The sequence below is a fragment of the Primulina tabacum genome, chromosome 9 (genome assembly GCF_025594145.1).
Source record: "Primulina tabacum isolate GXHZ01 chromosome 9, ASM2559414v2, whole genome shotgun sequence".
Lineage (NCBI taxonomy): Eukaryota > Viridiplantae > Streptophyta > Magnoliopsida > Lamiales > Gesneriaceae > Primulina > Primulina tabacum.
The window spans coordinates 27,819,585-27,843,333 of NC_134558.1; the positions used below are offsets into that span (position 1 = coordinate 27,819,585).

At 34.5% G+C, this 23,749-nt stretch overlaps 3 protein-coding genes across 3 annotated transcripts; all 3 read right to left on the reverse strand.

The window, feature by feature from the left end:
- Window positions 1-360: 360 nt before the first annotated feature.
- LOC142555086 (FT-interacting protein 4-like) lies at window positions 361-3,115 on the reverse strand. The gene is given in 2 exon segments (XM_075665750.1): window positions 361-1,019; window positions 1,022-3,115. Coding segments are annotated over 2 exon segments (2,349 nt in total). The 5' UTR covers window positions 2,793-3,115; the 3' UTR covers window positions 361-441.
- A 2,807-nt stretch (window positions 3,116-5,922) lies between these two features.
- On the reverse strand, window positions 5,923-10,007 carry LOC142555087 (uncharacterized). Its single transcript, XM_075665751.1, has 2 exons — window positions 9,711-10,007; window positions 5,923-9,551 (listed from the first exon to the last, which is right to left on the reverse strand). The coding sequence occupies exon 2, from the start codon at window positions 9,385-9,387 to the stop codon at window positions 6,133-6,135; it is 3,255 nt and encodes a 1,084-aa protein (XP_075521866.1). The 5' UTR covers window positions 9,388-9,551; window positions 9,711-10,007; the 3' UTR covers window positions 5,923-6,132.
- A 5,613-nt stretch (window positions 10,008-15,620) lies between these two features.
- Window positions 15,621-18,580, reverse strand: LOC142504352 (uncharacterized). Its single transcript, XM_075617231.1, has 5 exons — window positions 18,132-18,580; window positions 16,782-18,002; window positions 16,571-16,701; window positions 16,420-16,495; window positions 15,621-16,348 (listed from the first exon to the last, which is right to left on the reverse strand). The coding sequence occupies exons 1-5, from the start codon at window positions 18,568-18,570 to the stop codon at window positions 15,621-15,623; spliced, it is 2,595 nt and encodes an 864-aa protein (XP_075473346.1). The 5' UTR covers window positions 18,571-18,580.
- Window positions 18,581-23,749: the final 5,169 nt, after the last annotated feature.

Below are 23,749 nucleotides of genomic sequence, written 5' to 3' on the forward strand. Positions count from 1 at the left end.
TTTTTGCATATACTAAATTGTCCATGTTATATATATATGTAATTTTAGACAAGTATTAATTTATAATAATTATAATACCATCTTATTAATTTAACAAAATTAATTATTTAGTATATTGGTCCACGTTGAGACAGAGAAAAAGTATTGATTCAAAAAAATTACTAATTATAGAGATTTTCTGTTTTGAAGTTCTTGAATTATTTAATTTCGGTCAAAAATATTATATTATAAATATATAAACATTTATTAATTGTTTTTTTAATACATATTATATTTGAGGTTTTACGTTGCAATTGAAACTACAGAAACAAACAATCATCATTCAAATATTTATCAAACGACGACAGTACTAACACACAATACTAAATAAACTAAGAAAGGTTTACTTTTAACTTGCATCCAACCAAACCAACATGGCACTAAATCACAGAGAAATCATTCTCACAACAAGCTGTCTGTTCTTGCTGGCAACCTCCTCAAGAAATTCATTGGATACGAGGGGAGCCGATCCCGGAACCGGGGATGTCTCATCGTGTAAAATCCGATGATGGTAACCATGGTTTTGGGAGGAGTTACAAGTAGTACCACAGAAGCAACCAGACAGAATATGAGAAATAATGCAGTTGCTCTTGGATCTCTCCAGCTGAGTAGATTGTAGAATCTCTCCACTTGGGTGGCTAGGTCACCGAAAACGGTTTGTACACGTGAGGCGATAGCTCTTAGCCTGTCGTATCTCAGTTTCAGCAAGTCGTTCTGCTTTTGCGACGTCGGGAACGTGTCAAACTCCTCATCTAGTTCGTCTATGTGAGCCGTATCAGCTTGAGACAGCCTGACATCCATGTGAGGAGGATTCCTTGGCCTCCGGCCGAACTTCATCGCACCGAGGAGGAAAAGATAGATAAATATGATGCTCATAATATACCGTGGGAAGCAAACCAGGACAAGGAATAAGAAGTGAACGATGATAGTGAGGAAAGGTCTTTTCCAAGAGCATATATGATCAAAACATTTGCTAGTTTAAGTATTGCAGAAAAGATCCCTGCTATCCTGTAATGGTTGGCTTTGCTCCTTCTGACACTCCACATGTTTGATCCCACATCAAGCATGTACTCCACTACTTCCCTTCTCAATGGTGGCTCGGCCCGGCTCAGCCTCGTGCAGACTATTTGTGTAGCTTGGTGCCTAAGAATGTCGATCTGATGGCAACTTAGGGGGTGAAGGTAGTGAAGATTTGGTAGCAATGGCTGGGAATACATTAGCAGCATGTTGAACAAAGATGTACAAGAGAACCTCACAGCTAACTGGATTTCACCCATCTTCTTCACACCGGATGGTGCCAGGACTATAAGAGGGTATGAATGCGTGTACACCCGATCAGTCTCGAGAGTAGACAGCCGAATCCTCACCTTCCCAATTCTCGAATCCTTGGTACTCCCATTTACTCCTTGCAACTGGCAATTATCAAACACACCAATGGTGATAACAGTACAAGGATCGAAAACCTCCCATGTGTATTGCTCGTTCCATTTCGGGCTGAAGCTGTCGAGAATCGTTCTGGTTCTGATCCATTTTTGTCCATACTTGGCCACGCAGAAAGCATCTGTCACACCCCGGCCTTCTTTCGCCTTCATTGGCATAAGGTTTTGAGCATTCAAGATCCCCAGTTCGAGCACACCAATGGCTGGCTTCCAAAGCTGTCTAGCCGTCGGCCTGAGATCGCTGCTGTAATGAGTTAATTCATCAAGAACATGGTAACCACCCTCCAAACTGATCCTCAAGTGCACCTTGCTGTTTGTTCTGCCCACAGCTCTCTGCCCATTTTCTGAAACTGCATTCTTCTCAAGATTATACCACCGGCTAACCGGAGGCTTGAAATCCAACCTCTTCTCCAATCCCTGTATCGGGATCGTACACTTTCCAAGAACCTCATCCTTGTTAGGTCCTACTTTATCCTCAACACTTAAAATCAACTGTTCGTTAAAAGGCTCCGCAACAGCAAACATCAAATCCTCATTCCACAAAGGATTAGCATTCTTGCTTTGAGAAATCTTAGTCCTCAAGCTCATATTACTGTGCACCACTCTCACAAAAATATCCGGTTGCTGCCGGTTCCTATCCCCGAGGGGCAACTCTTGCGCCTCGATAACATTAACTCGAACATACCAAAGCCTAGGCGACAGATAAACCTTAGAACGGATACTCGTGACACCATCTCCATTAACAGCGGATACATCCAAGTGCCAAGCTTCCGGGAACGCCTCATCTGCCTGTGACCCGACCCAAAAAGCAAGCATCACCTCTCCAGCCACCCTTTCGCCCCTCCTGTTCTCCAATCTATACCATTCAGGCGCCAATGGACTGTCAGGAGGCACCCTTCTCGGAACATCAACAACATCAAACACAACCATTCCAATCAAATCATCACCGTTTCTGGCCTTATCTTTCACTGAAATCTCAATAATGGGAACCTGGACTCGATCTTTTAAGATCGAAAACACTTGATTCCACATGGGATTCGACACATTCTCGAAATGCCTCGTCACAGACTTGAACCCTCCAAGCTTCACCTCCACAAACGGGTCGGGGCCGCTGTTTCCATCCTTTGCAAGCAACCCCATTGCCTTCACCACTCTCACGAACAAATACTCCATTTGCTCCACCAAGTCGTACGTATCATTCCCAGATACCCTTCCCCCGCCGAGGCTCGGCCTCGTCTCCCTTAAATCAAAATCCTCTTCACGGACTGTGTTTACGTTGCCATTTCGGTCCTGATTCCTGTTCTGGTTCGCCATCGCGTCAACAATACTGAAAGCTGAAATGTTAGACACCCTGCAAACCTTCTGAAATAACGATAAACAATTCAAAAACACAGATTTGAAAAAGTACTGTTCGTTCCTTTTTCTAAAAACATGGGATATGGGATATCAAGAGTTTAACCAAACGGTTACATAATAATGAGACATCATTTCTTGGTTTTTAAAAGCCATTTAAATTACCCGTCGAGAAGAAAATATTTGAAAAATGAACAAAATATGATATGGGAATTCCTAAATTGAGCGAAGGAGAAGAATTTCGTTGCTGTTTTTTGAGAAAACATGCAAAAACAAGAAAGAGATCTCGAGTCCCTTTCGTTCGTATCAAGGGATGTAGCGTAGAGTGACAGGCCTACTAATAATGGGATACAGACTGCACACAGTGTAGTCGTACCGATAAAATATAGAATTTATCGAAAAAATGGGTATACCAAAAATTTTCGGTATCGATATCGATATAGAATATTTTTTTTTCGGTACCGAAATACCGAAAATAATTTTTTATTATTATTATTTTTAAATTTAAGCTCGGTATACCGAAAAAATTGTCGGTATACCGAAAAAAATTTGTCGGTATACCGACAATTTTTTCGATATACCGACAAAATTTTCGGTGTCGGTACGGTACCGGTAAGAACATTTTTCATATCGAAAATTCGGTATACCGAATGTGCGGTATACCGAATTTCCGGTATCGATATCGGTATGAAAAAATTCCATATCGATATTTTCGATACGGTATACGGTACCGGCGCGTAACCTATCCATTATATAATATTATTATATTTATTTTAAAAATTATTATATATTGATAAATATAATAATTATCATCTAAAGTACATAACTAATTTTTATTATTATAGAATGTATTTTTTTCGGACCATCCAAGCAAAAAAAATCATATTTTAGTTATTTTAGTTTTTGAAAATATTACATTGATGAGTAGGTCTCTGATGAAACGGTTTCATGAATCTTTGTCTGTGAGACTGATCAATCCTACCGATATTCACAATAAAAAGTAATATTCTTAGTATAAAAAGTAATACATTTTTAATGGATGACCCAAATAAGAGATTCATCTCACAAAATACGACCCGTGAAACCGTCTCACACAAATTTTGCCTACATTGATAAGTTGGAATTCGAGAAAGTGTTCAATATAAAAGTTATAAACCGTGAATGTGTGAGATTTTCTTATGTTTTGGTGAGGAGACCTAAAACATTTATCTTATTATGATATATAATGTTCATGTTGAATTTTTTTCGAATTTTGACGGATTTATACAAGATTTTGAAAAACTAAGATGGTGGTTATTTTTGCTTCAATAGTTCGAAAGCAATACCTAAAGACTACGATGATAAGTATTTATTTGTTATATTTTTATTAATATGATAAAAAAATTAATTGTATGTGTGAATTGATAATTATTTATCAAAATATAAATTTTATATAAAATAATTTTTTTAAAATATAATCAATAAAAAATTTATACATCTTGAAAATAGCTGTGAACTGAATTGAATTTTGAATTGTAATTAGACTTAAAAACACTTTAAATTAAGGGTAAACTTGATTTTTTTAGTTGGATCATGTATCAATTTGTCAATTTATAAAATAATTAATGTAACAATTAAGCTATTTAAAATAGTCTATGCACCAGTTTGTCGATTTATCAATAAATCATGTACCAAATTGAATTTTACTATATATAGATATATCAATTTTAGTATTAAATATAGTACGTTATAATATTTTGTTCCCGTATTTGACATTTTACTTTATTATATTTTACTTTTAAAAAATAAAATAAAATAAAATAAGAGTAACGTGAAGAGTAGGTTTTTGGACAGAAATAGTTATGCTGAGAATCTCATTAGATAATGTGGTGTTAAAGTATAGTTTTGAGCATATTAAAATTTTGTAAGAAGTAAAATTATATCAGAATAAATTTTCCAATCAACTGTAATGTTTGAGTATTTATTTTCATTATATTTTAATTTTTTATAATATAAAAATAAGTTTAGTTTGAAGAGGAATATATTTGTGGAAAAAGTGGTATCTTTTAAAACAAAAACAAAAAGTCATTGAGTAGGTCTATTGTGAAACGGTCTCACGAATCTTTATCTGTGAGACGGGTCAATTCTATCGATATTCACAATAAAAAGTAATACTCTTAGCATAAAAAGTAATACTTTTTCATGAATAATCCAAATAAGATATCCATATAACAAAATACGACCCGTGAGATCGTCTCACATAATTTTTTGCCAATTACGGGATTTCACACTTAACAATATAATATATAATTTTAAAACATTTTTTAAAAATAAATTAGATATAATTTTTTTTAATATATATTCATATTCAACAAAAAATTGATATTATAAAAAAATTAAAAAAAATGAATTACAGTGTAAGATAAATGTAAAAAATGATTGAGAATATAAACTTCTTAAAATTTGATTTGATACCTAGATTTCCTTGTTAATTATAAGCTGGAGAAATCTCCACCCCATCATACAAAGAAACGAATTTTATAAGTAATTACCATAAATAATATTATATTTATTTATTATTTATCGTCACAATTTCAGATCCAATACATGGATGCTTAAATTGGTTTAAAATTAAAACAAAAAAAAAGTCAAATGGAGAGCATTTTTTGGTGTTTTAAAAATTTTAAATTATAGTTACTATCAGGAAACAGAAAAAAAAAATATTAAATGGGTTTTTGGAAAGTTGCAAACACTATGTAACGGATATTTTCTGTCGAATTTAAATCGAAAACGTAACCGAAGAATATTTTTTTGTCGAATTTCACGAAACAATTTTGGGATGTACTTAGCAAATGTACTATGGTCATTTTCACATAATTTTACAGAAGAGTTAATATTGTGTTAAAAAGAACTTTTAAAGAAGGCTTAAAAAAGCTTTAAAATATAAAATGGAAGCATTTGGACCTTTGCTCTCCTTCAAAGAAGTAAAAACAAATTTCACTCATAGCATCTATATGTATCAAAAGGTGAAAAAAGTATTCCCAAAGATTTTTAAAATAAGTAGAGACAAGAAAAATTTTAGACCCAAGAATTGCACCAAAGAAAAAAAGAATTGCACCAAAGAGGGTCCAAGTTCTGCAAGACCAGCAAAAGACACGGTCCAATGGGATGAAGTGATCGATAGTAGATCAGTAGATCAGTTTTCATCCGGTTTATGAATGGAGGAAAGCAGCAAAATACAGAAAAATGAACTTGGAGTTAGAATACCCTCACAAGTACCAGTACCAGTACCAGTACAAGCAAAAGATAGTTCGGCCTGTGACTAAGGCGAAAAGGTGCTTTCCATCGAGGCAATTTTGTTCAAAAGACCTTTGATCTCATTCTCCAACTTGGCTCTCATCTCTGGCGAAAGATTGTCACCTGCCTTTTCCAGTGTCATTTGCATCATCTCCACATTCTTCTTTATGAACGTAAGATTTGGTGGGTCGCCTCTTTGGGGTGAAGGAATCTTGACTTTATCTGCAGGTGGAAAGGGCTGTGGCAAATGTAGTTTCTTCTGATTTTTGCCTGCGGTTGAAGTGACCTTTTCTGATGTTGATTCCTTCATCTCCATAGTCGAAGCAACTGCCACTGGATGGAATTTGAAACTGACAAGTGATTCTCCGAAAGGGTTGTTTTTCTCCAATCTTCTGATTGCAAATCGAGCATCAGTAGTCCTTTCATAGAAAATCTGGACACTTGAATCATCCAGAAATTGAGTTTCTGACTCCTTCAACAACCCAAATCTAGAGAAAGTCGCAACCAACGTCTCTTTGGAAGGCAGAGGGTGTTCCAGAGCAAAGTTCAAGAGAAGCATGGCACCAAGATCTTCATTTGGACGTGATATTCTCCTCTTCTTTCGAGGATGGTCACCTACTGGAGATATACAATCTTCTACAGGTGGAATCTTTTCCAATGATGGGGAATCCAACGCTGTTCCATTCAAGTCTGGTATGACAGAAGTAACTTGACTAGTCTCCTTCTTTCTTTTCCATTTCTTGCGCTCTGGCTTTCCGTTAGAAGGTAGAAGTATCTTCTGCAGCGAGTTATGGAAAGACAAGTCTACTACATTATGTATCAAATTTGGGGTCGATTCTGTAGCTGTATATCCTGAACTTGAAGATCGCTCAGTGCCTTCTGTGCTTTGTGTATCCTTGTGCATAGCAGTTATTCCAAACGACATATTTCCAACTGAAATGCTTAAAATGTTTCCATTCAAGTCAGGTAATCTAGAAGTTGTTTCAAACCGAAGATGCGTTGAACTTGCTTCCTCTTTCTTTTCCTCCTCCAGAGTTATATTTTCCTGGATATCAGAGTTCCGTGTTTCAAACTGAAGATGTGTTGGACTTGCTTCCTCTGTCTTTTCCTTCTCAGGAGTTAAACTTCTCTGGATATCAGAGTCCTGCACTTCAAACTGAAGAAGCGTTGGACCTGCCTCTCCTTTCTTTTTCTTCTCCGGAGTGTTATTTTTCGGAATCTCGGCGCCCTGAGTTTCTAACTCAAGATACGTTGGACTTGATCCCTCTTCCTCTCTCTTCTCGGCAGTTATATTTTTTGGGCTATCAGAGCGCTGCGTTTCTAAGAAAAGATTTGTTGGACTAGCTTCCCCTTTCTTTTTCTTCTCAGGAGTTTCATTTTTCGGGATATCAGAGTCCTCGGTTTCCAACTGAAGAAGCGTGGGACTTGCTCCCCCTTTCTTTCTCTTCTTGGCAGTTTTATTTTTCAGGATATCTTTGCCCTCGGTTTCTAACTGAAGATGCGTTGGGCTTGCTTCCCTTTTCTTTCTCTTCTTGGCAGTTTTATTTACAGTGGTGGTGTTACTTATGTTCGATAGATTACCAGAAGGCTCCATGCCTGCTGACAATGATACTTCCTCCTTTTTAACCTTCACATGTTTACTGCGCCCATTTTCGTGTTGATTATCTTTTTCGGGTTCTTTTTTACTTGCAATATCTATAACAGATTCGCAGTTGATTCCCTGATTTTTACCAGATTCTTTCACATTTCCCTTTCCTTTCTTCTGCACTTTGGCCAGAGCACCAGCAGGCATTTTCTGACTCTTAAGAATCCCATGGGCCATCTCAAAATCTAAAAATGCAAATGTTCTAAAACTACAATAAAATTGCTTCAGTGAATCAGAATACTTACTTCTGCTGGGATAAAAACAACCACGAGCAAATGAATTGAGTTCGGATAGCAATTGAGCAGAACATGCAACGCTATTGTCAGCTTTACTAACTATGATGCGCCCCTTGAATGAGTTTCTTGATCCCTTTCCTCGCAAATTCTTTCTCGTTAGTTTACTCGACGGAGTGGATTGTCCAGATCCACAGGACAGGTTCTTCGGATCATCACTCATACTTTCTATCCCGGTTGATGAAACTGCAGCATTCTGATCACCTTCTACATAAGGATAGGATAAATACTTGCTCTTCTTCCTTTCCCTTAATTCAGATTCTTTACCAGATGAAGTTAATTTACCATCACTACGATTCTTCCTCCTCTTCCTCCCAGTTGACATCAAATCATTGTCACATTCGCTTTTCTCAAATCCTTCGACACTTCCAGAAGTATTTTGGCCTTCAGTAATTGCTTTTGACTTTAATTTATCCTGGGTGTTCTGGGGAGTATCACAACTCTGCCTGAGTAACTGCAAAGGCAACTGGCGATGCCCGATAGAACAATAAAATGCTGACAGACGATTCTTGGCCACTATTAACTCAACTTTATTTGGTACAGAAGAACCACTAGCAATATTTCTGATGTATGAGCAAAAACTTACGGGTTTGAACTGAGACAGGTTAAGATCGTCAAATTTACTTATGTTATCCATTGGTCTTTGACATTTTTCAGTGTCTTCTGAAGAAAAATGGGCAGGAAGTGTGTGACTTTCTTTCAGAAAACAACGGCAGGTCATCTTTGACTTTACCTGCCGACCAATCTCACCTACGGCCTTATCCACCGAGCCAAGAAAGTTTCTCGAGTCATTTTGCCGGGACAGCTGTTCAAAGTACTCCACAAAAGGCCGCAAGTCCGAATCGGAACACCAAGTAAAATACGGATTCCCAAAATATTTGACAAGAAGAGGACCTTTTTTTCCTGCCTTTGTTGCATCCTTAGCAGCATCGGAAGAAGGATCACATACTGTTCCTGGCCACCATGTCTGTGTCCTAGCTTTAACCCAAACCAAATCACTCACGTTAAACGAACATTCATCTTCGTTCTTGAAGCTTGCCATTACATCATCATCTGACATAGTTCCATTTTCTTTCCCTTCACTTCCTTGGTCAGATTCATGCGACCCAGTGATTAAAAGTTCCCTTCTGCTGTTCAAATCATCATAACCTTCATCAATTTCGTCCAAGGGACCAAAAACTTCCACAAATAAATTGATACAATTCTCGGAAACCTCTATCTTTGCCGGTGAATCTGACATGTGAGGGTTCAAGTCGGCCTTCTTATCCACGTGCTCCTCCTCGGCCTTGTCAGCCAGAATGCCATCCCCTTCCACAGAAGAATTATCGCTCAAATCGCCCATCAAAACAGAGTAAGCCTTCTACAGGGTTTCAGGACAAGGGTTCTGAAGTTGGTACTTTTTTAGCCCAAAACACTCTTTCCTGGAGTTCTCACATTCTCATTTGCAAGAATGTACCTAAAAGATCCAACCTTTTTCCCATTTTATCAAGCCACATTCAATTCCAGCTGTTAGACGAACATAACTCAAGTCAAACTATTTCCCTTTGTTAATTAATTATTTTGCTCGGAGTATACAACACAAATCAAAATTTAGAACAACCCAAGATCGATATATATGATTCGTAATTATAGCTCAAAACACTAAACACAAGCAGCGTAATTTACCCGACGATGAACTCGAGAATGATTTTTCCCCGCATTAAGTTACTCAACAATCTCAAGTATGTAATTTGAGATTGAGGCTTGACTTCAAGGCATCGATCGAGAAGGAAGTAGTGTTGGGCATTAATTCCATGATTAAAAGATCTTGTTACTATCGGCGAGTGAATGAGAGCAATAAATCGCGAATTCAGGGTATTTCATATAAATCGATCCCACGAAATTAGGGTTAGGCAACCGCTCCTTCTAAAGGCCACTCGTGATCAAACAAAACCTTGTAAAACTTGCTAGGTGTATTCAATCTAGCAAAATCAACTACTTTGTTACATTTGGCATATAGATTTAAAATACATTCGAGTATATTTTTATGATTAATAATGAATGCAAAAATTTGTGTGAAACGGTCTTATATGTCGTATTTTATGAGACAACTGTCTTATTTGAGTTATCCATGAAAAATTATTACATTTTATGATAAAAGTATTACTTTTTATTGTGAATATCGGTAGGGTTGTCCCGTCTCACAGATAAAGATTTGTGAGACCGTCTTACAAGAGACCTACTCAATAATAAAATAATAGATTCAATTTTAAATACATAACTTGCTTATTTATATATTAGTCACACAAAATAGAATAAAATTTAATTGTATTCATTATTGGATTAATTTGAAATACATCATAATTCACATGAAACACTATATAAATCTGGAAGAGTGAATTTGAAATTTATGGATTTCAAATATATTTATGAAGTTTTAGAGAAACAAGACAAAAAATTCAAATTCACTTCTTGTATATTTATATATCGTTTCATGTTAATTAGGATGTATTTCAAGTTCACATGATAATGAAAGCATTCGAAATTTATTCGATTTTGTGCAATAAATGTGTAAATAAGTAATATATGAATTTAAGATTTCATCTGATATTTCATTGTTAGCAATAAACAATAATCGAAATCCATTAATTTCAAATTTTTCTCCCTAAATGTAACCTTAGTGATTTTTATAGATTTTAAAATTTTAAAGATATCTAATCTATACTTTTATTTACTCCATAGAAATCTAATGGTATTCAAAGTAAATTTTTGTAATTTTTTTTTAAAATAAAATTACATTCAAACTTGATTTTTAGAACTCCATAGAAATCTATAAATCGCCAAAACTGCAATAGATTCTACATGATTCTTATGGAATTCTTTATGTACAAACAATAAAGCCATGGGTACAAAATGTAAATAAAAAACTTCCTCCCTCCCAACATAGATATTTGCGTAGAATTTTAATTAATTAATACTCTTTTAGCCCAAACCTCACATTTTCACTCAAAGGACGGCACAGTGAAATTGAAGTCTTTCTTCTCCGATCAAATTTTGGGTGCGACTGGTTTATTTTTCAATAAAATATGATTAGATATCTTGTGAGACGGTTTCATGAATATTTATATGTGAGACGGGTCAATCCTACCGATATTCACAATAAAAAGTAATAATTTTAGCATAAAAAAGTAATACTTTTTCATGGATGACCCAAATAAGAGATCCGTGTCTCACAAAATATGACCCGTGAGACCGTCTTACACAAATTTTTGGCATAAAATATTATGTTTATGTATGTTGTATATTTTTTGTTTCTAATTAATACCCTATTATTTGATTTAACAAATAATTTATTGCTTACCTTTCCCTACTTTCTATACATATTAGATAGTTGAGCTACCGGAGAAAAATGACATCACCCAAACAAGTTACATGTCGAAGTACAACCAGTTGGTTTTGAAAACTGACTCTTGCTTCTTGAAAATAGAGCCAATTCTCTTTGATCTTCCGATTTGTAAATAAACAAATAGTAGTGATTTTTTTTTTATTTAAGATTTTTAATGATTTTCAATCATCACCTTTCCCAAAAGAGGACACACGACAACATACCTTCACTAGTAGCTTTACCTTGCTATTCGAGTGTTGGTATTGGTTTTATTTCCTTGTAAAGTGTGAAACTTTTCATGATCTTTAGTTTTCTTCAACTCTTACCATACTATGTTTCTTATCTTTTTGGTCAATGATTTGTAAAATTCATATGTTCGTTATCTTCTTATTATAATGTATTTATTGTCTATCTTATGTGTATTTAAATAACACTATTAATGAAAGATTCACAAGCAAAGTATCATATATGGATGACTGAAGAGAGCAATGTATTTTAAAGCTCATGGTTGATGCTGTCATGCGAGGATTACATGATAAAAGTGAAGTATTTAACAAAAAATAACTGTAGGAAAAAATATAATTCATGCTCTAAACAATAAACTTAGATGGGAAATGAGTTTTACCAAATATCAAAGTTGTTCAAAGTGGTTCTGTGATGATCCATTATTTAAAATACTGCTACTTTAATATTTGCGTAAAAATTTGAAATTTTCTTATAAAATAATTTATTATAAACATAACTCATAAAATAAAATAAAGGTCATCAATCATACTAAAATAAAGTTAGTATTAAAACTACATCATTTTAAATACCACACCCATAAAATTCCAAGTTAAAAACGATCACCGTAATTTGAAAAAATTTAACTTAATATAAAAAGTCTCAACTTATTAGTCACCAAAACCAGTGCATTGACATCAGAGTAAATAGTTTTTAAACGTGAATAATAAATCTCGTGAACTACAAGATCCTCGGGTTTGCACTACCACTAGTCCGAGCCTGCTCACTAGTCACCACCTCCAACCTCCTCATCTACACCATCTGTATCGATCAAGTCTAGTGAGTCTAATGACTCAGCATGGATAAACCGTGAATAACAAATAATACGCAATAAAAATTCATGCAAATTAGACATAGCTCGTACATAGCATAATATAAGCATAAATATGTATCACACGACTTTTCTGAATAAATATTTTCATAAAATCACATTTTAATGCTCTTCAAAGTAATCGTAAATCATTTTGCGTAGAGTTCTGTTCAATACAAATGGCTCATAACATAAATCGTTTGATCAAACTAACCACAGTACTAGGTCGACAAGGATCACCACAATCTTTGGACTAGATGTCCACTCCCTAACATAACATAATTTCTCTAAAAAGGTTGGAGAAATCTCCAGAAACGTTCTTCGGCTTTCAAATCTGTAACATAATTTGCCACAAGACAAATTGCATACCTCAAAAATAATTATTTTGCACGTCATACATACCTACGAATATCGTGAACTTCGTTGGATCGTCTCCGAACAAGCTGCCACCACATCCGAAAATAATAACACCAAACAGCCCCTAAAGTGCTATCGGAGAAATACGACTTCCGAATTAAATAGAATCACTTAGGATGTACCGATCGACTCGGAACTCATCCCACACGTAAAACACATCCAACCTACTGCCTGAGGCCCTAAACCAGCCCCGAACCCCGTACCATGCACAATGAACCATGAAGACACAAGCAGCCCAAAGAGCGACACTATGTCACTTATGTGTTCCGTACGACTTCCTATCGATTCTAACTCGAACCAAGCCCAAACCAAGCCATAGACTCAACCCTTAGATATCGCTTCAGCCCTTGGTTCGACCTATTCCAGCCCAAGACACATGCACAACTCCTTAAACCACCAGACCCGTAGACCCTAGCCACGAGCCCTAGTCCAGCCTACCCCACTAATCGCACGCCACCAAGCCGCGACCGTCCCTCATGCGCGCGGCTGCGCTCTTTTCATTTTTTGCTGAACCAGCAGCCTCTATGCCATCTCGGACCACCTAATATGTAACATCTCGACAATCGAAAAGTCCACGTGAACCACATGCATGCAAATTATTAAATTCTTTGGTATTTTATTAAATTCTTTTAAAGCATAAAATGTATTTTTATTTTATTAAATTGTGTTTAATTATTTTTATGCATTTTATGCATTATTATTGTCATGATATGATTTAGTTCATGAAATTTTAAAAGTTAATGCACTATGATTTTTAAGTTTCATTTCGCGCTCAAACGAGGATCGGAGACCGGGAAATTTTCAAGAAAATTATTTTTATTACACGATTAATTTTTATTAATTAATATAAGATGTTTTAAAGGTATTTTTCAATAACTGAGATTTATTGGGTATTTTTAACCGCATGATTTTTATTTTTAACGGTAGGCGAATTTTATCGAATCGTGGAACTTTTTGAAGGTGCGGCTAATATTTTCAAAAACTTTCCAACACGAAATATTTTTCGAGAGTATGTTTGGATTAATGGACCAAATTTTAAGCTCATTGGGCTTAAAACTCTTTTAAGCTTTTAATTAAACCATTTAAGGACCATTAGCTATTTTATTAATAACTAATTAAGGCTACACTACATCTATTATTTTACACCAACCGACACCCTCACTCCCACTAGCCAACACACCCCTTCCCCTATCAGCATCTCTCGATTTCAGCACCATTTCTTCAGCCAAGCTTCGGCCGCCTCCTTGTTCTTGCAAAAGAAAGCTTCCGACGCCTCCTCGTTGCTCATTTCTTCATCGTTTTTGCGTAGGAATCATCAAAGGCACGCTCCGTACTTGTATTTCTGCATCATTTACATCATATACATGCTGTTATGTTTTTATTTGGTCTGAAAGTCTCGATCCAACGAGTTACAAGCATGGTTCGCTGTCGCGGTCGCGGAGATCGGAACGGATGCTACCGTTCCAGTTACAATGAAATTTCGCGGAACGAGTATTTAAAAAAAATATTATAAATATATAAAAATTTAAAATTTTTGGAAAATATTTAGAAATAAAAAAATTAAAATAAATATCATTTAAATATAATATTTGATGTAAATAAGAAATTTAAATATTTTTAAAATTTTATTAACAATTTATTGAACACAATTTATATCGTCATTATATTTAAAATATTTCCAATCATATCAAAAATTAAATATACTATTAAAAATTATTTGTATTTAATTAATTAAAATATTAAAATATTTTCGATTGGATATATATAAGTTCGCACAAATTTGAATCAATTTAGAGTGATGGACTAATAATAACCATCAAATCTTATATAAAGTGATGTTACAAATTATTTAACAACAATTAAAATAGAAAAATTTTATAATTAACTTAGTTTTTTTCACACTTTGTAATGAAAATTTCTCAATAGAAATAGTTGACTTGCGGTCTCTTCTTTATTAGTCTTTCATTGATGGATGCAGCGGGAAGAAAACTCAAGATTCACCATCTCACATCAACCGAGTTGCTTTGCTTTCCAATGTTCCTAGTGAAATTAATGTTAAGCTTATTAAATTACTCATATCATATGATAATAAAATAACAATGAGAAATGAAATATAAGTTGATGAAAACAAACATTTATATAGAAAGATACCTGTAAATGTTATATCATCGAGACTAATACCATGAGGAATGACGTGGAGGAACAAAATCATTAGTGTATTCTTCTTCGGGATTCAGTTGAGAAAATTGATCTCCACCATATGGTTGCTGATATAAACCAGTGTTAAATTGTCCTGGTGGATATGCATTGAATAGTGAATTTGAAACTGAATGTATATGGTGTAATGAGGGAGAATTTAATAATGTATCGTCACGACGATGGTAGTCTCCAAATTCTTGATGTCCAAAAGAATTACTGGCCTCACTTGAAGATATAGAACCATGACCTTCATGTCTAATACCAGTGGCTGCTGGTGCTTGAGGATTATGATATATATTTCGGAAACTATTAGAAAATCTCTCAAATTGATTATTCCTAGAACCATGAGAATACCCAAAGTCTGGTTCATTATATCCAATGGCACCACGACCAAAATCTTGAGAGCTCCAATGGTAATTTCTCGAACCATCTCCAAACTGAAATTGATGGTGACCCCCAAGCCCAAATTTTTTATTTTCTCTTCCACACGCATATATGAATCTTAAGATCCACTAAAATGTTCATCATCTTCAGCACTCGAGAACCCTGTCAAACTTGCTAAAAAGCGACGTTGTTCTTCTATCCCAGGACGATACCCATGATCAGTGTCTTGTGTTGCATAATAATTCTCTTTCCCCCGTGCCCATGACATGCCAGCATCATATTGATCATCTTGACATGCTTGATCAGCGTCTCCATGTTTTTTGCCACTTTCCCGATTGTTCCCATCACCACTATCATCATTGTCGTCACTTTTATCGTCATTGTTAGTTTCATAACTTTCATTTAATATGTTTCCTTTTCCTTTTGATAATCTTGATGTGCCCTCATTGTTTTTGTTCTTGTTGCTCTCTTGGGCATTTGATATTTCATGACCTTGATCTAACCATTCTAAGTCATCGTCTTGCAACATAGAGGGTTCATTATCTCTAGTCCATTCATTTAAAATATCATCATCTTTGAATATGTGATCAAGATCTATAGGACTATAGTAATCATCATCTCCACTTTTTTGCATCAAATTTCTTACTCTTAACCGCATATTGTAATGGACATATACCAATTTATGCAATTTTTCAATCGCCAAACGATTGCGAAGCTTAGTATGTATTAAAGACCATGTGCTCCAATTTCTCTCACAACCAGAAGATGAACATGTTTGACCAAGAACTTTAATTGCAAGTTTTCTTAGGTGGGGAGCTTCTTCACCATACTCATTCCACCATTCAGCTGAGAAATGAAACATATGATATATATTGTATAACTTTAATATCTATGAAAAAACATAAAGAAATTCAAACCTGGAAGACTTTTTTTAACCGCCATTTTTGCAAGTGGAGATCCAAACTCTCCAATTTGTTCTGTAAATAATTTAATCTGTGAAACATGTTTGATAAAAACTATAGTATACTGGATATAAAATATGTTAAACAAAACTTATAAATATCATACCTCATTAATCATTGCAGCTTGTGTATTTAAATCGGGCTCTAGTCTTTTGATTACTGTCTTCAATCCTCGTCTTACTTCATCAGTGTAAACACATGTTCCAGAATATTGGAGCATTGGATTGAGAAAATATGCTAAAAACACACAAATTTACAATTATATAATGATAACCACAACAATGGATTTATCTTTTGTAAATATAATCTAATTTTACCTGCAGCATGTAGGTGTTGGTGTAATTGATTATACCAACGCTCATCAATCACATCCCAGTACAATTGCCAGTCTTTCACACTTTCTTTTATAGATAATTTAGCTCTATCCATTGCTTCATATATAATCGATAGCGTTGGCTTATTGTCTTGATCAACCAACTTCAAAACTTTGACGAGAGGTTCCATTGCTGTGCATATATCACGAGCCGACTTCCAAAATTTTGTGTCCAAAATGATCGCTGTAATTTTTTCGACATCTTTTCTTCTCTTGCTTGTATTGTTGTACTCACGCAACTCAACTGAAGTGCACAATCTCTTCAAATCTTGACAATACCGGACGAGACTTTCTAAAGAAATAAATTCAGTAGCAAAGCGAGTGATTCCAGGTCTCAACAATTCACGATCATTTGTGTAGATTTTCATTAAGTTCGCGATTTTGTCACTATTGTATATAAAACTTGTTATTTGCTTTGCTTTATCAATGCACCTCTTTACCTTTGTCATCTTACCAATATCTTCAAGCATAAGATCAATGCAGTGTGCAGCACAAGGTGACCAAAACATGTGAGGTCTTTCAATCATCAATTTCTGTCCAGCAGCTTTGTTTGCACTTTCACTATCTGTAACCACATGTACAACATTTTCTTCTCCAATATCGTCAATAACATTATTCAGAAGAGATAATATAAAATCGGATGTCTTTTTTTTGTTTGTGCAATCCACTGAACTATGAAATATCATGTTGCGATCGCAGTATATCATAAAATTAATGATAGGATGCTTGTTGCGTGTGCTCCAACCATCACACATTATTGTACATCCATATTTTGGCCATTTGGATTTTAATGTATTCAAATATATAGTGATATCTTCGACCTCCTCTTCCAGGAAAACACCACCTATTTGACGTCCCGAAGGACCTTGTACTCCAGGTCCAACATTTGTGATGGTATTAATCATTGCTTGGTAGTATGGACCACTATCTGCTGCATGAAATGAACTTGCATTGTATATAAACCATTTTGAAATAGCCTTCCCAACATCTTTGACCTTTTCAGGAGCAAACCAATTTTTTATACTCTTTCGTTTTGATGAAAACATGTAAGAATCAATCCCTTTCGATGGTAACTGAGCTCCCTCTCGTACGCTAAAGCTACGAGTCATCTGTTTTCTTAAATTGGGATTTGCACTTGGTGATGATGAACTACCACCAACATTTCCTGAAATTAAATAATATAATCTAATCAGAATTTTTATATTACTCCATTAAAATTAAGTTTTTAAAATGATACATTAATTTTGAACCATATCGGATATGCATCAACTATAAAAATAAAATATTTATTTACCTGAACCATATCGGTTTTGCATATCTTCCTCAAATGCTCTTGTTCTACGACTTTCTTTCATTGCTTTTCGCAGTGCCCTATTTTCCATATCTTCTAAAGTTTTTTCATAGGTATTATCAAATTTATCATCATCTCCACTGTCACTGCAATTATCGAGTCCATGTATGCTCTGTTGAATTGCATTAATAGCAATTTCTTTCTTTTTTTTGATTAAATTTCTCTCGTTCTTAGTATCTTGAAGATGTTTCCGGAACATCAATGATATTTCTTTTGGAGCTTTAGTGCATGACTCAACATTTCCAGCAACATGAGCAATATGTTGCTTTAATCTTGTAATTCCACCAGTTATAATTTTTCCACAAAGTTTGCATTGTATTGTCTTTCTATCACCTCCGATGGATTTACCAAACTCCCAACCAATATCGAGTTTTGGAGCCATTGTTCATAGGATTTACAAATATTTAATTTACCAAAGAATTTTAATATAATACGTAAACAAACCTGTGATAAAGATGATTAAGTAATTTTATAAATAATTAGTAATTCATAATACATAATTAAACAATATACTAGTATTAATTAAATTGTCGTTACTAAAGAATTTAAATATATATTAAATAATATTATTTAAAATCTTTAAATATATAGTATTTCTGTAAAATTAATTAAATTGTCAATACAACTCTAGGTTTAAAAACTAGCTCAAATAAAATTCAGTCAATAAATTTTAGTTCAATCAATCAACGAACAATAATAAATATTATGAACAAAAATAATAACGTTACCTTTTAAGATTCTTTCGTAAAATCAACAAAGAATATTATTACCTGTCAATATTAAAAATTTTTATTAAAAAAATTATAAAACAGAATTATTTTAATTACAATAAAAAAATTAATACCTGTGAAATTTGGATTACACAATATCTCCGGACCAGTAAAAATTAAAGCTGAAAAATAGCCATGGAAAAATTGAAGCGACAAGAAACAATTCACGCAAATGAATCAAGTGTGCACTTTACTCATGCTGCATTCATTAGCGGAGAGGACGCAAAAGAAATGATTATAATGAATCAAGAACAATATTCACTCATGCTGCGGAAATGAACAATTTCTGAAGGAGAGACGGACGCACTTTATAAGCGGATGGGTCACGGATTAAATGAATCTGTGACCACACTGTGTGGTCACGGATTCTTGAATCCGTGAACCTTTATTTTTTTTAATTGAAACCGTCTCTATAGTAGCGATATTAGCGACGGTTTTATTAAAACAGTCGCCGATGTTAAATCGGCGACGGTTAAATAAAACCGTCGCTACAAACATAAAACCGTCGCTAGTAGCGACGGTTCAAGACAAAACCATCGCGAATTGCGTTCCTGTTCCTTTCCACCGTTACATCTCCGTTTTCCACCGTTATATCGCCGTTTTCGGTATATGAAACGCCGCTACAAGCCATCAACCTACCCACCCCGGAACTTTGGAACAGCAAAGGCCGTTCCCGTTCCGGAACGGCCGTTCCGGTCGCAACATGGCCGTTCCGGCGAACCATGCTTAGGAGAAAGAGTCGCGCTTTGTGCTTCTTGAGGATGAGCGGTCGATCGCGATTTCCAGCTTGCATGGAGGCGGGTCCGTGGGTCAGGTAGGTTCTTTAGGGTCTAGTCTAGGTCCATGGTAGGCTAGTTCAAGGCTGGTGCGAGCATGGGGCTGGTGGAGTTCGGTTGGTGCTTTGAGGACTTGATAAGAGGATAGCTGAAACAGACCAGCAACTTTTATGTACTTTCAGAGATGTTTAAGGGCTGAGTCTTGATGGTTTTAGGACCTTTTTAGTGTTTATAATGGGTGGTAAGAAGTTGGGAAAAATTTGATTGAGTTTCGGATCGATTCGGGTTAAAATCGGGACCCCAGTTTAAGTTTTAAAACAATTCGGTTAAGTTATGAAATGGACACGATTTTACGTCTAGAGATGCTTTTAAAAATGTTTTGGGACATTTTAAGGAGTTTGGTAAGTTTTGGATCAAAATAATAAGTTTTGGATTTATCCAGGATTTAGTCGTCTCACGAAAAGTTAATTAAAGAATTAATTGAAACGCCTAGATTTAAGCTTAATAAAATTATGAAAAATTATATTTAAGCTCAAATAATTATTAGAAGTCTAAGTTTTTAATTTGGGAATTTTATGCTAAGGTTTGGTTTAATTCGGGATTAAAGCGCATTAATATGTTATATTTAAAGATTAATTTAAAAATCATCGATTTAAGCCAAATAAAAATATGAGAAAATTATTTTAGGCTTAAATAATTATTTGGGACATGTTAGAGTCAATGGAATTATGAAAATGTCAAAAACGTGAAATTTTACGTCTAGGGCAAAATGGTAATTTTTGGGTTTCCAGGGGGAAAATTGTCATTTTACACCCGGGGTGAGATTTTGGTCCTGGCAGCGCCCTGAGCAAATTTTATCATGATTTAAATGTTTATGCATCACGTTCAGGATTTTTATGTAATTACGATAAATACGTTGCATGCTTGGTTTAAAGGAAAAATTACGTATATGCATGATTTTATTAAATGATGAATATGATGACACGTTTTGAAGGAAGTGATTTAGTTGTGACTAATACGATGACACGATGACATGATGATATGATTGGAGATATTGTGAGGGAAAAAGCCCCAGAGGGAGCCCGTTTACGGGAGAAGGCCCTAGAGGGAGCCCGACGATCGTATTTCCATTGACATGATATGATGATATGATAGGCCAAGGCCCAGTCGACGGGTGAGAGTGTCGTTGGTGTCCCCGCCGCCCAGTACCTTGGTTACACGTAGATGGATCCATGGACTGACATGATGACATGATGATACGAAAGTCATAGCTAATGATATTTGGAAAATGTGAGCTTTATAAAAAAAAATATTTCCGCATTTTTAAAAATGAGCGAGACGTTACAGTTGGTATCAGAGCAAGGGTCCTGTATAGGGTTGTGCCACCGCCGGCTTCTACAGCTCAGTCTTCAAGCCTCAAGTCTGTAAGTTTATACGTTTTAAATGTTTTGAAAGTTTTATGATATCACCTGCATGTTAACATGATTTACGCTTTATGACGATCTACGGTATATGTTTAACTGCTTTTATGATTTAATGATTTACTGTTTTTTTTTTAAAATCCAGATTAAATTGCATGTTGGTTACGTTTGGAATTGGACGTGTCTAAGAATTCGAATATTAGGCTTTAGGAGAGGTTGATAATGATTTGACTATATTGATTTTTAGGTCAGTAGCACTGATGTCTTCCTTATGGGTCATAAGTTAATCTTGAAAATTATGAATGCTTTTGGAACTTGTAGAATTTCTAAGAAATTATTGGTAGTTCGTGGTTGCTAGTTGAATTAATTTTTGAGGATTCCATATAAGGATTAATGATTCGAAAACTACGACGATCTTTGGAAGTATAAAAACGTAGAAATTATTTAGGATGCATGCTCTACCTAATGGGACCTAAGGATTGAATTGAATGGATTGAGAATTTTAAGGACCTAACTGTATTTATCAATAATTTGAGGACCTAAGTGTAACAATAAAATTCTAAGTGACTATTTCGAATTTACCAAACTTTAGGATTAAATTTTTTGTTTTGAGAATTTTAAGGTTTAATGAGACCAAGTCAAAAAATTTTATGGAAAAAAAAAAGAAATATGCAAATTTCGAGGAGTTATAGGTCCAAAATTGTAATATTCGATTATTTTAAGGACCAAATTGCAAATTCCGAAAATTTTGAGGATTTAATTCGAACTTTGAGTAACACTTGGGTTGAATCAATAATTTTTCGAGGTTATGAGAATTGATTTTGGGTTTAATAAACTTAAAATTTATGAAATTTATGTACGAGAAACCTTTAAAGTGGGATTAGGAATGCCAAGAACTTATGGGTAATTGTTGGATTCTTGAGATTTAGGACAAATCGGATAATATTCGACGAAAGTAAGAACTAATTTTGCAATTTTTAAGAAATTTGGGGGATTTGTTTAGCAGTAAGTGAGAAGCGAATGGTTTAAATGACCGAAATTTTTGATGATTTAGGTTTGAAGGGAAATCTAGAAGATTGAAACAATTGGATTATAATGTTATAAGAAATGGTAATCAAGGGCATTGTAGGATGAATCGATATTAGACTTGAAATCTAAGTGTTAATGGAACAATGCTGTGAAGAATTAAGAATTTAGAGTGATGACAATATAGGGTGAAGTTGATCGGTTAGCTAAGTTATAAGAGTAGACCTTGAGTTAGCAGAATTTAAGTTTGTTGTGTCATAAGATTTAGTTATGATCTTAATAGTTAGGACTATACCTTTGTTGGAATTTGATTTTTCTAGAAAGTTGGGTATGATTGATGGTTAGGTTAGTCGATAGACGCATGTAAGAATTGAGGTAGACACCTTGTCTTGAGAAATTTTTGGTAATTCATTAAGAAACTTGGGAATAAGTGAATATGTGTGTTGGAATTATACCATCTAATACTACTTGAGTTGAGTAAGCTTGAATTTAAAGTTTATGAGATAAGTGTTTATACGGAAATTTTGGATGAAATAAAAACAAAAGGGAATTAGTTGTGTTCAACATAAGTTATCAATGAATGAATATTAAGATTTTTATCGAGTAAGAAATCTAAAATCTTGATATGGTGGTTCTAGAACTCTATGGGTTATAAGGGAAGTCGATTTATTGAAGTTAATCTAATGCTACCATGAGATAACTTATTAAGTTTTATACGTTAATATTAATTAAGCATTAGGGATACGTAAGAATGCGACATTCGTTTCAAGAAAAAAAGTCTAAGAGTCTTAGGCCTCAACTATATTGTAATTGGGAAGTGAATAATTTAAGCATGCAACTGATGCGAGAGAGGTTTTACTAATTAGGTAGAAGATCATTATTGTATAATTGGATTTTATGGATTAAAGTTATTCGAGGTTTAAGATTTGCAACAATTTTACATTCGTGATGTACTTGTAAATAGTAAGTTACGTAAGTTTGGTGACGTAAGATAAATATTCGATTCTAGAATCTTAGGCTAATATTATTATGTGGTTGAGATAAGTTTTAACTTTTAAGTCTATTATCGAGGATATGAATCGATCAGTAAATTTTGGTGCTAAGGCTTCTTAGGGTGAACTGCATAAATACAAATGTAATAGAACAATGAACATCCTGGGTATAGTATATAAAAAAAATAAGACGCAATAAAATTCGGACTGCCATTTCTAATATTGGGAAGTTTAAGAAAAGTTGAAATTTGAGGTTATAGAAAAATGAAACTAGGTTACCATGAGTCGTTATAAGTTGAGTTTCGCAAACGAAGATTTAGAAGGTATAATTTATTAGAATTGAGGAGACATAAGGACAAATTAACACTTATTTATTTTATCAGAGTAGCGCAGCGGAAGCATGGAATATTGAGAATTTAGAATTAAGAGCCTAAACTTTTTGTTTATCGAGGATAAGCGAATTTCGGGGACGAAATCAATTTAAGGGAGGGAGATTGTAACATCCCGATAATCGAAAAGTCCACATGAACGACATGCATGCAAATTATTAAATTCTTTGGTATTTTATTAAATTCT

What these genes read in the sequence shown, in the direction of transcription:
- LOC142555087 (XM_075665751.1), bottom strand. Translation starts at nt 9,387, where the DNA reads ATGGGCGATTTGAGCGATAATTCTTCTGTGGAAGGGGATGGCATTCTG.
- LOC142504352 (XM_075617231.1), bottom strand. Translation starts at nt 18,570, where the DNA reads ATGGCTCCAAAACTCGATATTGGTTGGGAGTTTGGTAAATCCATCGGA. An exon ending in GCAAAACCGATATGGTTCAG is followed by an intron (nt 18,003 to 18,131) that starts GTAAATAAATAT and finishes ATTTAATTTCAG; the next exon opens with GAAATGTTGGTGGTAGTTCA. An exon ending in GGTTAAAAAAAGTCTTCCAG is followed by an intron (nt 16,349 to 16,419) that starts GTTTGAATTTCT and finishes TTCATTTCTCAG; the next exon opens with CTGAATGGTGGAATGAGTAT.